This window comes from Bubalus bubalis, chromosome 18 (genome assembly GCF_019923935.1).
Source record: "Bubalus bubalis isolate 160015118507 breed Murrah chromosome 18, NDDB_SH_1, whole genome shotgun sequence".
Taxonomy (NCBI): Eukaryota; Metazoa; Chordata; class Mammalia; order Artiodactyla; family Bovidae; genus Bubalus; species Bubalus bubalis.
Window position 1 is genome coordinate 11,368,742 of NC_059174.1, and position 14,122 is coordinate 11,382,863.

At 57.8% G+C, this 14,122-nt stretch overlaps 1 protein-coding gene across 2 annotated transcripts in view; it reads right to left on the reverse strand.

The window, feature by feature from the left end:
- C18H16orf74 (chromosome 18 C16orf74 homolog) overlaps window positions 1-11,766 on the reverse strand; it is a 29,853-nt gene extending 18,087 nt beyond the window's left edge. Inside the window, exons 1-3 of one of the 2 annotated variants that reach the window (XM_025269795.3) lie at window positions 11,585-11,766; window positions 10,154-10,217; window positions 3,625-3,669 (exon numbers count right to left, since the gene is read on the reverse strand). In XM_025269795.3, coding sequence (XP_025125580.1) covers window positions 3,625-3,652 — 28 coding nt within the window. In that variant the 5' untranslated portion in view covers window positions 3,653-3,669; window positions 10,154-10,217; window positions 11,585-11,766. The remainder of the gene's footprint in view (window positions 1-3,624; window positions 3,670-10,153; window positions 10,218-11,584) is intronic. The other variant, XM_025269794.3, reaches the window with a different exon arrangement.
- Window positions 11,767-14,122: the final 2,356 nt, after the last annotated feature.

A 14,122-nucleotide genomic window follows, 5' to 3' on the forward strand; every position in this document is an offset into this window, starting at 1 on the left:
TAGTGAAGGACCTTGTGATGCAATCATCCTGCATTTAAGACTTGGCTTCCCTGGTGGCTCAGAGGTAAAGCCTCTGCCTGCAATGCAGGAGACCTGGGTTTGATCCCTGGGTCAGGAAGATCCCCTGGAGAAGGAAATGGCAACCTACTCCAGTACTCTTGCCTGGGAAATTCCGTGGGCTATAGTCCATGGAGTTGCAAAGAGTTGAACATGACTGAGCAACTTCACTTTCACTTTTCACTTTAAGTCCAAAGACTGGTGTTTTCATAAGACAAAGGCAGAAGGATGTCTTTCTAAGAGAAAGGGCCCAGGGACACACAGGGGAGGAGGCTGGAGGGAGGTGGCCACAAGCCAAGGACGCCTGGAGCCCCCAGGAGCTGGAAGACGCAGGAAAGACCCCACCTCTGGAGCCCCCAGAGGGAACATGGCCCACTCTGGTTTCAGACTTCAGGCCTCCAGAACTGGGAGAAAACATGAAGAGACTTCTGTGGTTTGAACCACCGCCGCTCCCCACCAGCCCCCGCCGCACATCTGTGATAATCTGTTACAGTGGAAACTTAAGACACCACCTGAGTTAATGTTAAGATGAACTAAGTTTAGGATTCATGTGAAGATGTAAGAGACCACGGTCACTTTAAGTGTTGAATTAAAAGGCTTTCCTCTGAAGAGGCCATGCCAGTGGTGGCTAAAGCTGAGCCTCTGGGATAGCCTGCCTGGGTTCAAATCCCACCTGGGTCTGTGCTGTGTGGCCCCAGGCAAGTACATGACTTCCATGTTTCTCAGCTTTCTCATCTGGAAACTGGGGATCCCAGAAGTGCCCACTTCACAGTGGGAGGAGGGATGGATGAGCTACGGTTCCACTCAGAATGCACAGACCAGGGCCTTGTCCAGGGCCAAACCCCCAGGAAGATGCCACCATTTACCCTTATTTGACTGGATCATCTTGATTTCTGGAATTTATCCCAAAGAAATTATAACTTAAAAAAAAAATTCACAAAGCGGGAATTTCCCTGGTGGTCTGCACTCCCAATGCAGGGGGCCTGTGTTCAAATCCTGGTCAGGGAACTACATCATGCAAACCGCAGCTGAAAGATCACACATGCCACAGCAAAGACCTGGGACAGCCAAATAAACCAGCACTTAGGGCTGCTGCTGCTGCTAAGTCGCTTCAGTCGTGTCCGACTCTTAGTACTTAGGGCAGAGATGTTCAAAATGACATTATCCACAAAAGCCGCATGCCGGAAACGACCCAAAGACCCATTCTCGGCAGAACTGGACAGAGGCATTCAAGCACTGTGAAAGTGACATGGCCTGGAGAAACACTGCCCTCACACTCGATGTGAAATAAAAAATAAACACGAGATGCTGGGAAAGATTGAAGGTGGGAGGAGAAGGGGACGACAGAGGATGAGATGGTTGGATGGCATCACTGACTCAATGGACATGAGTTTGAGTAAGCTCTGGGAGTTAGTAATGGACAGGGAGGCCTGGCATGCTGCAGTCCCTGGGGTCCCAAACAGTCAGACATGACTGAGCAACTGGACTGAACTGAACTGAAACACAAGACGGTGCCCAGACTACATATCCCAGTACCGACAACCAGGTGGACCCGCACCTGTGGGCAGCAAAGGACGCACGTGGACGACCACGTGCGGATGTCAGGGGCGCGGGACCCAGCCCTCGGCAGTCTGCTGTAAGAATGAGGCTCCGACAGGGGGAGGGTCCAGGCCCCTGGGCTGGTGGAGGACCTGGGTGGTCTTCATTAAGCCCAGGGAGAGGGCTTCTATGCCCTGCCCCACCCCCATCCCATGTACTGAGTCACACCCAAGCCTGTGTGGGCCTTGTCATCTTCAGAGACCAAGGCTAGATGCGGCTGGGGGTGGGAGAGGGTGATGGGTGGGCCCCGGAGAGCCAGCAATGAAAAATGCATGAGCACCCCTCGCTCCCACACTCCTGCCAGCACTTAGCTCCTCCGGGACCCTTCTAAAAGCTCCCGGCCCAGGAGCACTCAGGCTGCCGCCCAGGCTTCAGTCCTGCTGGTGGGGGTGGGGTGGGGGGCGCCTCCCAGGGCTTCTCAGCACCTGAGGCTGCTGGACCTCCTGCCCTGGCTGACCCCCAGCCTTGGGCAGGGAGGCAGCTGGTTCCCAGAGGCCCCTTCAGCATCTTGCTTTGTCAAAGACGGCGCAACAGCCAACCCTGCAGGCAGCCCAGCGTCCATCGGGGGGAACAAACCAAACGTGGCCCACACACCACGGAACAGTATTCGGCCTCGAAAAGGAAGGAGGTCCCGACACGCCTGCCACAACACGGACGAAGCTTCACCATCATGCTGAGATTGAAGGAAGCCAGACACAAAACGGCAGAGGCCATACAATTCCGCTTCCAGGAGGCACCCCCGTGGGCACTTTCAGAGAGACAGAAAGTAGGTGGTGGGGGTCAGGGCTCTGGAGAGAGGAAGGGAGGGTTTGTGTTTAATGCGGACAGAGTTTCAACTAGAAAAGAAGGAGGAGCCCTGGAGGTGACGGCGCTGACGCTTTGCAACAAATGCCACTGGGTTGTATGCTTAGCAATGGTTAACAGGGGAAACTTTATGTTACGTCTATTTTACCACAACTAACAACCAGAAAAGACAGCTTGTCCCGAACGCCTGTTCTGTGCCCAGCACGGTCTAAGGGAAGAGTGTTCTTGAGCCCCAAGGCTTCCGTCTCTGGACCCAACCACAAGATCCTACTCTCCTGGATGCCCGCTCAGCAAGCACCTCCCCTGACTCCTCCATGGGGACCGCTGCTCCCCACTGGCCCGCGGTCTTGGAAGAGCTGTTCATCAAGATGGACGTACCCTGCCCCCACTGAGGGCCACATCCCAGCCTAGGGCCTGAAGTCTGTACCTCCCGAGGACTTCCTGTCACAGAGGGATGGAGTGGGAGCCGGCAGGAGGGGAGTCAGGGCTGGTGGGCATGCTGTATATGGGCAAGAAGCCGTCAGGGTGACTCCCAGATGTTAGGCTGGGGAGATAGGAGGGAGCATTTGTCCCCCAATAATGAGCTTCCTATGGGCCCCGTTGGTCATCTGGATGCTGAACGGAAAGGTCCAGAGCAGAAGAAAGAGGTCTGGGCTGCCTCGACCAACACGTACAACGCCCCTCGATGATTCTGCATCCTGGAACTTTCCCCCTGCTGGCCCTGCCCCTCTCCTAGCCCTCCCTGCCCAGCCCCTAGCATGTGGGACTACCTAGCTCACCACCTGTGTCTGGTAACAGGCCCTCAGGGTGGAGAGCAAACCCCCCCCACCCCACCCCGTGCATGCCCGGCACTGTCCTGCAGAGCCCCTGACCCTGCACAGCCTGGAGCGCATCCCTCTGAGGGGGGCAACTGAGGTATGGGGGGCACTACAACGTCCCCCCATCACTCAGCTCCAGGGAAAGGCAGGCCTGGAGGAGCACTCAGAGTCAGAGCACACACTTACACGGCGCCTGCTGTGTACCGGTGCTGCCTTTAGTGGGGGTGTCCCCTCCCAGTCCAGGGCAGCACCGCCGGGGTCTCAGGGTTTGCCCTGTCTGGGGCCTCACTCCACCTCCCCCCGGGCACCCCCCTTAAGAGCTGGAGGGAGACAGCTGCCCGCTTACCTTTCAGGCAGGTCAGCTTCAGCCCCATGTCGGCACCTCTGCAGCCTGGGGAGAGAGGAGAGGCTTGTTTGTATCGGCCACGCGTGGCCAGGCCCCCACCCGGCCTGATGGGTGCACAACAGGAAGCAGCGGTGGAGAGAAACCGCGGCCGAGGTCACGGTGCCTGCTGGCTACATCTGGGCTGAATTTGCTGTGTGCTGGTGGAAAAAACTTTCAGGCATCTCAAAGGTGAACACGCTGGAGAGAGGCCCAGTGCGGCGGCTGAGCTGGTGAAGGTGCAGGAGAGGTCTGGCCTGGGTGATGGGGCGGAACCCGCAGCACCTGCCCTGCCTTTGAGGGGCCACCGTGTGGCTGTTTTGGGGATGAGAGGGCCCCAGGTGGGGCCGCAGGGTGGCCCTGAGCCCCATGATGGGTGTGGTGTGCCTTCTGTTCAAACAAGGCCTCCTCTCCTAAAATGCAAATTCTTTCGCATCCTAACGGCTGAAAGAAGCCCAGTCCCCAGTCCATGGGGGTTAAAATCTCCCAGCATCTCCCTGTAAGTTCTGAGATGCTGCTGAAGAAACAGGAAGCGGCTCACAGTCTCCTGACATTTGACTCTGTTACAACCCTAGGAGGTGCTATCACCGTCCCCACTTTATGGATGAGAAAAATCAAGGCTCAGAGAGGTGGTGGTGGCTACCTGAGGCCACACAGCTTACTAGGAGTGGAGTTGGGGTTCCAACCCAGGACTGCCCTGACCCCCGTGAGGGCCCCCGTACAGGGGTCTGTGAAGCTCTGCAGGGGGGGTGCTCGGGGCTCCGAGAGGCTGAGAATGGGGACTCCTGCACTCGCAGGGAGACACCAGGGGCCGGGGGGTGGCCGTGGGCAGCGCCCCACAGGTCTCTGCCACCCTTGCGGTGCAAGCCTGGATGGAAGGCTGGGATCTGAGATAGGCACCCTGACAGTCAGGCTGACTCTGGCTTGGCCAACTGTCCATGGGTACCCCCCACCCATCCTCCTGTCTCCTCCTCTCTCATTCCTTGGGTCCAGGCCTCCCAGCCCCCTTCCCTACTTTCCTCAATATACTTCTTACACATTTCCCATCCTGGCATGTGGTCTTGGGAGACCAGACACAGGTGGATACAAGCCCAAACGGGACCCTCAACCTGAGTAAGGGTGCAGTGGTGCCATCTGAGGCCAGGAGGCCAGAGGAAGGTTCCAGTCCCAGCCTGGGAGGCCAGGGACCATGTCCCCAAAGACAGGAGCCAGCCAAGCGGGAAACCCCAGGCTGCAGGAACAGAATGTGCAAAGGCCCAGAGGACATGCGGGGGCGTGGCCCACTGGAGGAACAGGCCACAGAAGGGCCCAGGCTGAGCCGCACTGCGGGGTCTCTGGAGGCTGGTTACCTAGTGGAGGGGTTATCCTGAGCACATGTAGTAGCTTCCGCATTCTAGCGGGCTGTGCAGGCCAGCCCCCCTCCAGGCCTTGCTACCAGCAGCCTTGGCACCCCCAGAAGCTCATTAACAGTGCAGCCTCTCAGCCCCACCTGGGTGCACTGAGCTGGAATCGATGTTGTAACAAGGCCCCATGGGACCCAGATGCTCAGCTCTGGGCCAGAAACCGTGGAGTCTGAGCACTGGAAAAGGCGAGGCAGCCACGGTGCGGGAGAGAAGCTGCTGGAAGCTGGGGTGATGTACAGGCTGGTGAGATGGTGGGACCCCAGGAAGGGTCAGTCTGGAGGAGCGGCCAGGGCAAAGACTTCAATTTTAGCCAGGCTGGACTTGTGGGCGGGTAGAAGATGGACCAGGGAGGGAGAGGGCAAGAGGGACGGTCAGACACGGATGGGAACAGAGTCAGGATGGCTGCGTGTAAAGGAAGCGCTTCCTACTTGGAGCAGGCCCGGAGCTGCAGTTCCCAGAGCTGGGAATCAGAGCCTGGCAGGGGTCCCTCCCCAAAAGGCTCCCCATTGGCCTGTGCTGTGGTTTGGACTGGGCTTTTCCAAAGCTCTGGAGGCAGGGGCGGGGTGATTCTAATGGGTGGGATGAGCTGCCAGGAGTGTGTACCCTTCCCTGGGTGGGGGGGTGCGGCGCTGGAGGAAGGGAGAGCCCCAGAGAAGGCCTGTGGGGTAGGGATGGGTGCCTCTCTCGAGCACCCACTCTGTGCCCAGCACCCTCCGGAGCGCTTCCATTCACGGTCATCTAAGCCTCACGACAGCCTGGTGACACTGGGGCCATTCCGATCCCCACTTTGCTAATGGGGAAACTGAGGCACCGGGAAGTTAGTTAACCTGCAGAAGGGTTGTATGGGGAGCAGGTGGCGGGGCAGGGATTCTAAGCCTACGCTTTCAACCCCAAAGTTCCCCTCCCATCTCTCTCGTGGGCCTCTTGCCCAGGGGTCTGCGGCCCCGAGTTAGGGCCACAGCAACCTCCCAGGGCCCTTGCCGGCCACACCGCATCACAGCCACACAGTGAACTCTGATCTCACAGTCCACGCTCCTCCGTTCTGTCTGGCGTACGCGCTGGCCACCGCCCACCCAACAGCTTACACGACACATCCCACCCTAGGGCCACACGACTGTGATTCACACTGAAGTCCGCACTGACGAGGTGAGAGCGGGACGCTGCTGTAAAGTCCAACAGAGAAACAGCCGCAGAGGCGTGGAGGGTGAGGGGCGCTGCCTTGTCTGCTGCTGACGCCGGGACACGGGCGTTCACGACATGCTTGTCTCTAGTTTGAAAAGTAGTAAAACGGTCAAAAGAAAGACACCTGTCCAGGAGGTGACAGCATGGGGCTGTGGTCAAGTTTTGTGATTCTGATCGCTGGGCTGCATTTTGTAAAAGGTAGGCCCTGCTCTGAGGACACGCACTGGGGTGTTTAGGGTCCCGGGCCATCATTTCTGCAGCTTCACTCTCAGAGTCTGGCCAGAAATCCAAGCCAATGAAGTAACTGTGGCTACATGTTCACTTCCGGTGAAGGATATACATTAGCTCCTACTGTTCTTGTAACTTTTCTGAAACTTGAAACTATTCAAGGGAAGCATTCAGCAAGGGAAAGCAGAGAGCAGTTATTTACCCTGACTCCACAGAACACCCCCCGTGCCCCGCCCTGGTAGCCAGAATGCAGTGGGAGCATCACATCCAACTCCCCTACCCCGTCTCTGGTGTGGCTGGAGGGGTGGCCAGGGGCCGCGGCGCTGGCTGGGGGAAGGCTCTCTGGTTCCCTGCTCCTCCCAGAAAACTGTCCTGAATGGATAGGTTTTGTCGCTAAAGCTGTCCTGTGACTTGAGAAATACCTATCTCCAAACATTCAGGGAAAAAAGGAAGGAAGTTAAGGAAGGAGTAGGAGCTGGCAGCCTGGATCCAGTGGACACCGTGGGACGGGAAGCTGTGCGAGGGTCGAGCAAACGTCACGTGGTGAGGTCAGGGCTAGGTGGAATGATTCTATTTCTGGTTTCTAAAACTTCCAAACGCAGTTTTCACCAACCGACCTTTCTCATTCCCATGCACGTTGCTGCAACGCCCCACAAGGGCAGGAGGAATGAAGTGGCCTTGGGAGGGGCTGAGAGGAACCAGGAGTCTGTGCAGGCTGTGTGACCTTCGGCCAAGTCCTCTTCCTCTCTGAGCCTGAGATGCTGATGCTTCACCGCCCTCCTCCCCAACCCCCGCCCCTCCGGCTCCAAGTCCTCAGTTACAGAACAGGCATCCTGACCCAGCCTCCAGGACAGGGCCTGGAGCCGTCGTCACCATCGTCCTCATCTGTCAACGTCACGGTGTCACCCTTCAGTAGCCTGTGGGGACACTGTGTGGGAAGAGAACCGGGGGGCGGCCTGCCATGCAGTCCCCGAGTCCGAGGTGTAGCCAGTTATAGCGGAAGGAGGAGGCGCTCCCCAGGGTGGTTTATGTAGGACCGTGGACAGCGCCCTGTCCACTCCACTCCCTCTGGGATGGGGCTGCCCCCAGCAGAGATGGCAGGTGCCTTTGCAGGAGACGGTCCTGGTAGATGGGATGTTCATCTGTCCAAATGGAGCCATACAGACGCTTGACTGTGGGGAGCAGGCTATGTCCCCCTAAACTTCATCCTCACCACTGACACAGATGTCAAGCTAATGCTTTCAAGAGGCTGAGTTCATTACAAAAATTCCTAAACCTGACAACACCCAGCGAGATAACATCATCGCATCTGTGACTTACAGATGACGGAGTGGAGCTCTGGGCGGTCCAACAGCAGCTCTGGGAGGCCAGAGCTCAAAGCCAGGTCAGTTGCACCCCAGGGCTTCTATGTCTATCATTCTACATGCTGAGGTCTATACCCGGAAGACACACATTTGTGCAATTAGAAAATAAAGGTTTAACGGGTGGGAAGAAAAGATTCCATGGGAGGGGCCCCCCTAGCTTGGCAAGAAGGTAGGCAAGCCGTCAGGCCCAAGAGAACTTCACGTTTAGGTATAAATGTACTCTCTCTTTCACACATTCGCAGGAGTGTGAAAAACCACCCTTTCATATCAAATCGGGCTCTGTTTATGTTCCCTTCAAAATATCAGGCTGTTAATTATTTGCACAACAGCTTGAGTTAAAACAGGTCCTTTCTTGCACTCGGGCATAAGAATCTTCCTACCGCCAAACGGCCGCGACAGAACCCTCTCTGGTGACACGGATGGGCAGTGAGAGATAAAAACTTACTTCCTCCTGCAGGGGTCCGCCTCTCCCCTGAGCAGTGGCCAGAGAGATGGATGTCGGCCACTCTGCACACCAAATGGCCCCTCACAGCCCCTCTGAAGCCTGGGCAGCTCCAGGGCAGAGGACACCCTTGGCCAAGATGTCTGTTACTATCTTTATAGCTGCCTTGCAGATAAGAGCCCCAAACTATCAGCCCGTAACAGGGTAGTGCTCGCCAGCCCACTCCCTGCAGGTTCCTGATGCAAAGAGAACAGTAAACTAATGTGTTCTCTGCACAAAGTGTAAAGTAATAAAGATGTAGCACTGCTCGTGGAACACATCAGAACCACTCAGGGCACAAGGGATCTGCTATTAGCTTCCCTTCGGTTTCTGCTTTGGGGGATCATGGAGGTTGGGCTGTAGGAGATGAAGTAAACACCTCCTGGGATGAATCAGATCTCTGGAACTGGGAGCGGTCAGAGAAATAAACTGCCAAATAAAATACAGGATGCCCAACTCCTGTACGGGACAGACTCCTACTAAACATTCTCCATCATTTTTCTGCCGTTCACATGGAACAGGGCAGCCTTTATTTTTATTTGCTAAACCTAGCAACCCTACATGGAGGTGGCCACCTGGGCTTCCCAGATGAGGCCTGTGGCCCATGGAGGCCTAGAGAGGGAGTCAGTGAAAGGCAGAGTTGGGCTAACAGCCTGATCACAGTCTCTGGAGTCACCTCCCAGACGGAATCAGAAGAGCCCCGTGGAGCTCGTGACTTGACAGGGACCCAGAGCCTCACTCCCTTAACCAAGACCTCACTGGAAGATGGAGGAGAGGGCACGGGTGGAGACTCATAGCTGAAGAATCTGACAGTTTGCCTAGGTGGGTGGACCCACCAGACCAGATAGAATCAGGTTCCCCTCCCAGCTGGGGGAGCCCGGGACCAGCTCTCGGGCCAGTGCCCCTACTGCAAACACAGGGAAGATCTACTGACAGACTGGCCAAGAGGGGCTCCCAGCAGGCCTATGACACATCTTGGTTTCCTTCTTTTAAAAAAAAATGGTACTTTCCTTTTGCAACAGGATTAGAATTCCTACAATAGCAGCCAAAGGGACTGCACTGGGAACAGATGCTACAAGCGTTAACATGCCTCCCTTTCTGGTACACAGAATGCAAACATGAGCCTCTCCTGAGCTTTAGGCCACAGACCCGCAGAGGGCACTTGCCTGGCCCACAGCTGCTCGCCCACAGGAAGCGAAAGACGATGGGCTTGGGGGGAAGGCAAGGTGTCCACTAAAGCCTGCACCTGCCTTGCTGTCACGGGGCAGGGTCTTGGGCTACCCAGGGTCAAGCTGTGGTCTTCCACTGACTGGCCATGTAAATGTGAGCATGATACTTGGCCCTCTGAGCCTGAGATCAAATTCAACATGTATAATTTGTGCAACTTTCCATATGTTACACATCAGTAAAAATGTTTAAAAATAAGGGGTATTCTATTAGAAGTTAGGCTAACAGTTAACTAATCATGGGGCTAATTAGAAAACACGTCATCCTTTTCACAGCAGCCTTGAAGTTAGGAGTCGCAAACTATTAGCCCTTAGCTTTCCTGCTGGCCAGCTCACCCCATCCAGGTTTGCAGCGCAAACAGAAAACTAAACTACTGCTTTCTCTGCACCCAAATAAAAAGTAACCACAGTGTGGCACTGTCTGTGGGACACACACAATCCCCCGCAGGCTCAGAGGGGAGGCTGTGGCCGCGGCAGCTCTGAGCGGCTCCTGCGTGTACACATTATTGTAAATATATAACACGTTATTTTCACCCGGGAGGGTCTGCCTACACTGTTTGGTCCTACACTGTGAGGGCTAGGGGTTCAAGGCTAGGCCTCGCCACTTACCCGCCCGCCCCTGCGCGTGACCTTGGATCAGTCACTTGATCTTTATAAGCCTCTGTGTCCTCATCTGTAAAGTGGGGATAACAACAGTATTAGGTCAGAGAAGAAAAATGGAAAACGCAGGTGATGGGCAGCAGCATGCAGGGCTCAATCAACATGAAGTAGCACTGCTCTCTTTCCGTGGCCATTGAGTGGAAGTTCCAGAGGTGATCTCAACCCAGGGCTCAAGGCCCACCCAGGGCAACCCACCTGCCAAGGGAAAGGCTTCCAGGGAGAGATTAGGCTGGCGGAGCTTTCCACCTCCTTGGGGCCTGCAGAGGGATTAAGTCTTTCCATAAATACACCGACTCCCTCCCATCCAGGGTGGGGACAGGGAACCCATGGTGGGTGTGGCCTGCACAGGTAAGGGGCTGCTTTCTGGAGTTGACCCAGCCTGGGACAGGGGCTGCCCCCAGCACCCCTGGGGGCTCTGCAGGAAGCCCCCCCCCCCCGCCCCCAGCCTGCCAATCCAGATGCGCCTCTGGGATCCTCAGTTTCCTCATCTGTAAGATGGGGTGTTTGTTTCTGCACCAATCACAGGAGGGCCCTCACCAGGCTGCCTTCCCTGCCTCTTCCTCCTCATTCTCAGCGAGGCTAAGGAGGCTCAGCCAGCACAGACTTTTCGGATTCCATCGCGGCCTAACAGCCCGGGGAGGTCTAAGAGAGGGCCCCCTCTGCCCTGACCCCGCCCACCGGGGGGGGGGGGCGCCGAGCCGGGGTGTAGGTCCACCTGAGTTAAGGAGTGCCTCCCTCCAGTTCCGCTGAGCTCAGCGGGCCAGGCAAGTGGCGAGCGCATTCATAGTGGTCGCCCTTTGCCGTTGCAAACCTGCTTTGATGCCCTGGGAGCGAAGGGGGCCCCTAAGTGAGGCGGTTCATAAATAATACATTCTGAAATACTCGATAGAGGGGAAATGGTTCCTCTCCAGGCCTCCTGCCCCCACCCCCCCGGCCGGGCTCCTCTCCAGCTTTCAGGAATGGCGGTCTGGCCCATTCCCCAGGAACTCGTGACCGCGTGGGGTGGCAGGTGGAGACTGGGGGGCCGGCGGCTTCCACGGGCGGGGACACACCTCCCCACGCGCCCGGTGTAAGTTGCAACATGGCCAAAGGGGGCCCAACTTTCCCCAAACCTGCGTCTCCGCAGAAAAGTCTGCAAGAAGTGGGGGGGGGGGGGACGCCCGAGCCCGCGAGGGTCCCCTACCGCACCCCACCCCGGGGTGGGGGCCCGTCCTCCCCAGGGACGGCCCTCCCGCGGCGGGTACTGGCGGGGCGTGAACGCTGCTTGGCGGGGCTGCGGCTTCGGGAAAGAGCTGTGTCTTCCAGAAGGGAAGGGAGGGGTGGGGTGGGGTGGGGTGGGCAGCGCCGGGCACACCGGGGCGCGCGGCGCGGGGCACTTACCACTTCCTGATGGGCTCACTGTGGGGCCCGCCCGGGCGCCCGTAGCGGCGACGGCCGGGCTCGAGGGGCCGCGGCGACGAGTCTACAAGAGAGAGCAGCGGGGGTCATGGCCCGAGCCGGGCAGTGCGCTGGGGCCCCGCTCCGCCCCGGCCGGCGCTCCCGGCACCCGCCGCCGCCGCCGCCGCCGCCGCTGCGCGCACGCCTCCCCCGTCCCCTCCCCGGACCCCGGGGGCGGTGCCGACTGCAGCCCCGCCCCGCCCGCGGGCGCCGGATCTCACCGGCCGGGCGCTGGGGCGGAGCGGGGCCGCCCGCCGCCTCCCTGGGGAGTGAGCTGGGGGCGCGCCCAGCACCCGCGCCTCCGGCTTCGCGGGCTCACTCCGCTCTCCTTAGCTTCCTCTCGCCCGGCCGGTGGGGGAGGCTGAAGGGGGATCCCGGGGAAAGTTCGGGCCGCGGGACTCTCCACCGTGCGCCCCTCCCCGAGGCTGGGTGCCAGGCCCATTCGGCTGTGCATCCCCAGCCCTGGGTGGTGGAAGTGGGGCCTTGGGGTTCCCCCACACCGCATGGCCGTGCTTGAATGAGCCCCACCGCCGAAGCGCGGAGAAGGGGAACGGGGAGAAGGGAGGCTCCACCATCTCCCTGCCTGCCCCGGGCCCTGGAGACGTGCTAGACGCGCGCCCCTCCCCCACTCCCACCCATCTAGTCGCTGGCCTCCGGGGCTTCGGATGACCCGCGTGATCATAGGGACAGCTGCCCCGCTGTTAACGTTTGGCCCTCTGGCTCTCCACACATGCTTTTGCACCCCACTTGTGGGGCTGAGCTAGCGGTGTGGCCGGCTGGGGGTGGCAGGTTTTTTGAGGACGCCCAGCTGATAGGAATTGCCCAGTTCCCCGCCTGTGGGTGCACGGGGCCTTGTACCCAGATGGGTTTCTCCGGAGGCCTCCCACAGAGAGGAAGCCTCCACAGGCACCTACCGTGCCAGGAGGGACAAAGCCACCCCCACCAAGTGTTTTTCACGTCATTATCACCAGCCTGTCAGGCCGGCTCTGTCTAACGATCAAAAGGTCTCCACGCCCTGTGGTCTGTGTCCTTCTGGAAACAGAGGAAGGGAACTGAGCCTCCGAGCAGGACAATGACATGCCTTCAGTGGATGCAGGACATTGAGTCAGCTCTCTAGCTGTGTTCTCTTTTGAGTCATTCCCCAAAATATTGCAAAATGTTGGGTGCCCGGACCATATCCAGTCCAAAATGATAGGACATGTATCATGCCTCCCCACAAACAGAGGAAGGTGGGGGAGGATGGCCCCCACCCCAGCCTCGGGAGGGAAGGTGGGCTGCGAGTGTCCTGTGCCCTTGTTCCTCCCTGGGGAGCTGTGGGACAGCCTTGCTCCCCATCGTCTCCTGAGACAGTGGCAACAAAGGAGCGGGGAACCCCTAGGGGAGGCAGGCACACACATTCTTCACATAGAAGCAAGGACAAGGCTGAAAAGCCTTGAGGCCAAAAGCTGGTTGTGAGACCTGCTTTCTCTGCGCCCCGGTTTCCACAAGGAGAAATGGGGATCCATTCATTTCTACAAACACTTTTTGAGCACTGTGTTGGGCACTGGGTACTGCAGTGAACAGGGTAACTGTGCAGGTGGCTAAAGGTCACCACTGGTTCGGGACAGCCCTGCTCTCTCCATTTCCCAGGAGTGAGGCCTGAGGCAGAGGGAAGGACAGAGGTCGCCCAGCAGGAGAGAGATGCATTCCTGCCCCAACCAGAGATGGGAGCAGCCAGTCTCCCTGGAGAGTTTAGCCCCACGCAGCACTGGGGGAGGGGATGCAGGGCTAATGAGAGGAGGCCCAGGGGGATGCATTTCATCAACTATAAGGGGCTGAGATGAGGAATGGAAAGAATCCAGTTTAATTTTCTTCCTCCCCCAGGAGGCCTCTGCCCCTTGAGACCAGCGAGGTTGGTGCTCCAGTATCAGTTTCTCAATGTCAGCACTTTGATGTTTGGGGCTGGTTAACTCTGTGCCATGCGGGCTGCAGGATATCCTGGCCGCCATCCACTAAATGCCAGTGCATAGCCCCCCTGCCCAAGTGGTGACAACCAAAAGCATCTCCAGACATTGCCAGGGGACACCCCGGGGGCACAACTGCAAGTGAGAACCCCCAAGAGTATTCCAGGGATTCCTAACTCTGGCAGCAGGCCAGGATCCCCAAGGCGGGGTGGGGTGGGTGGAGCTTAACTGATACATAAATAAATACAAATGAATGAAGCAAACACTCAGGTCCTGGTTCACCCCAGGGACCCTGACCTAATTGGTCCAGGTAGGGCCCAGGTAGGGGTGGTTTGTAAAAACTCCCAGGTGATGGTAATTGACTGATACCATAGAGCAGCTGTCCCTAACCTTTTTGGCATCAGGAACCGGTTTTGTGGAAGGCAATTTTTCCACGGACGGGGGTGGGGATGGTTTCAGGATGATTCAAGGGCACAATATTTATTGTGCAACTTTATTTCCATTATTATTATTACGTCAGCCCCACCTCAGATCATCA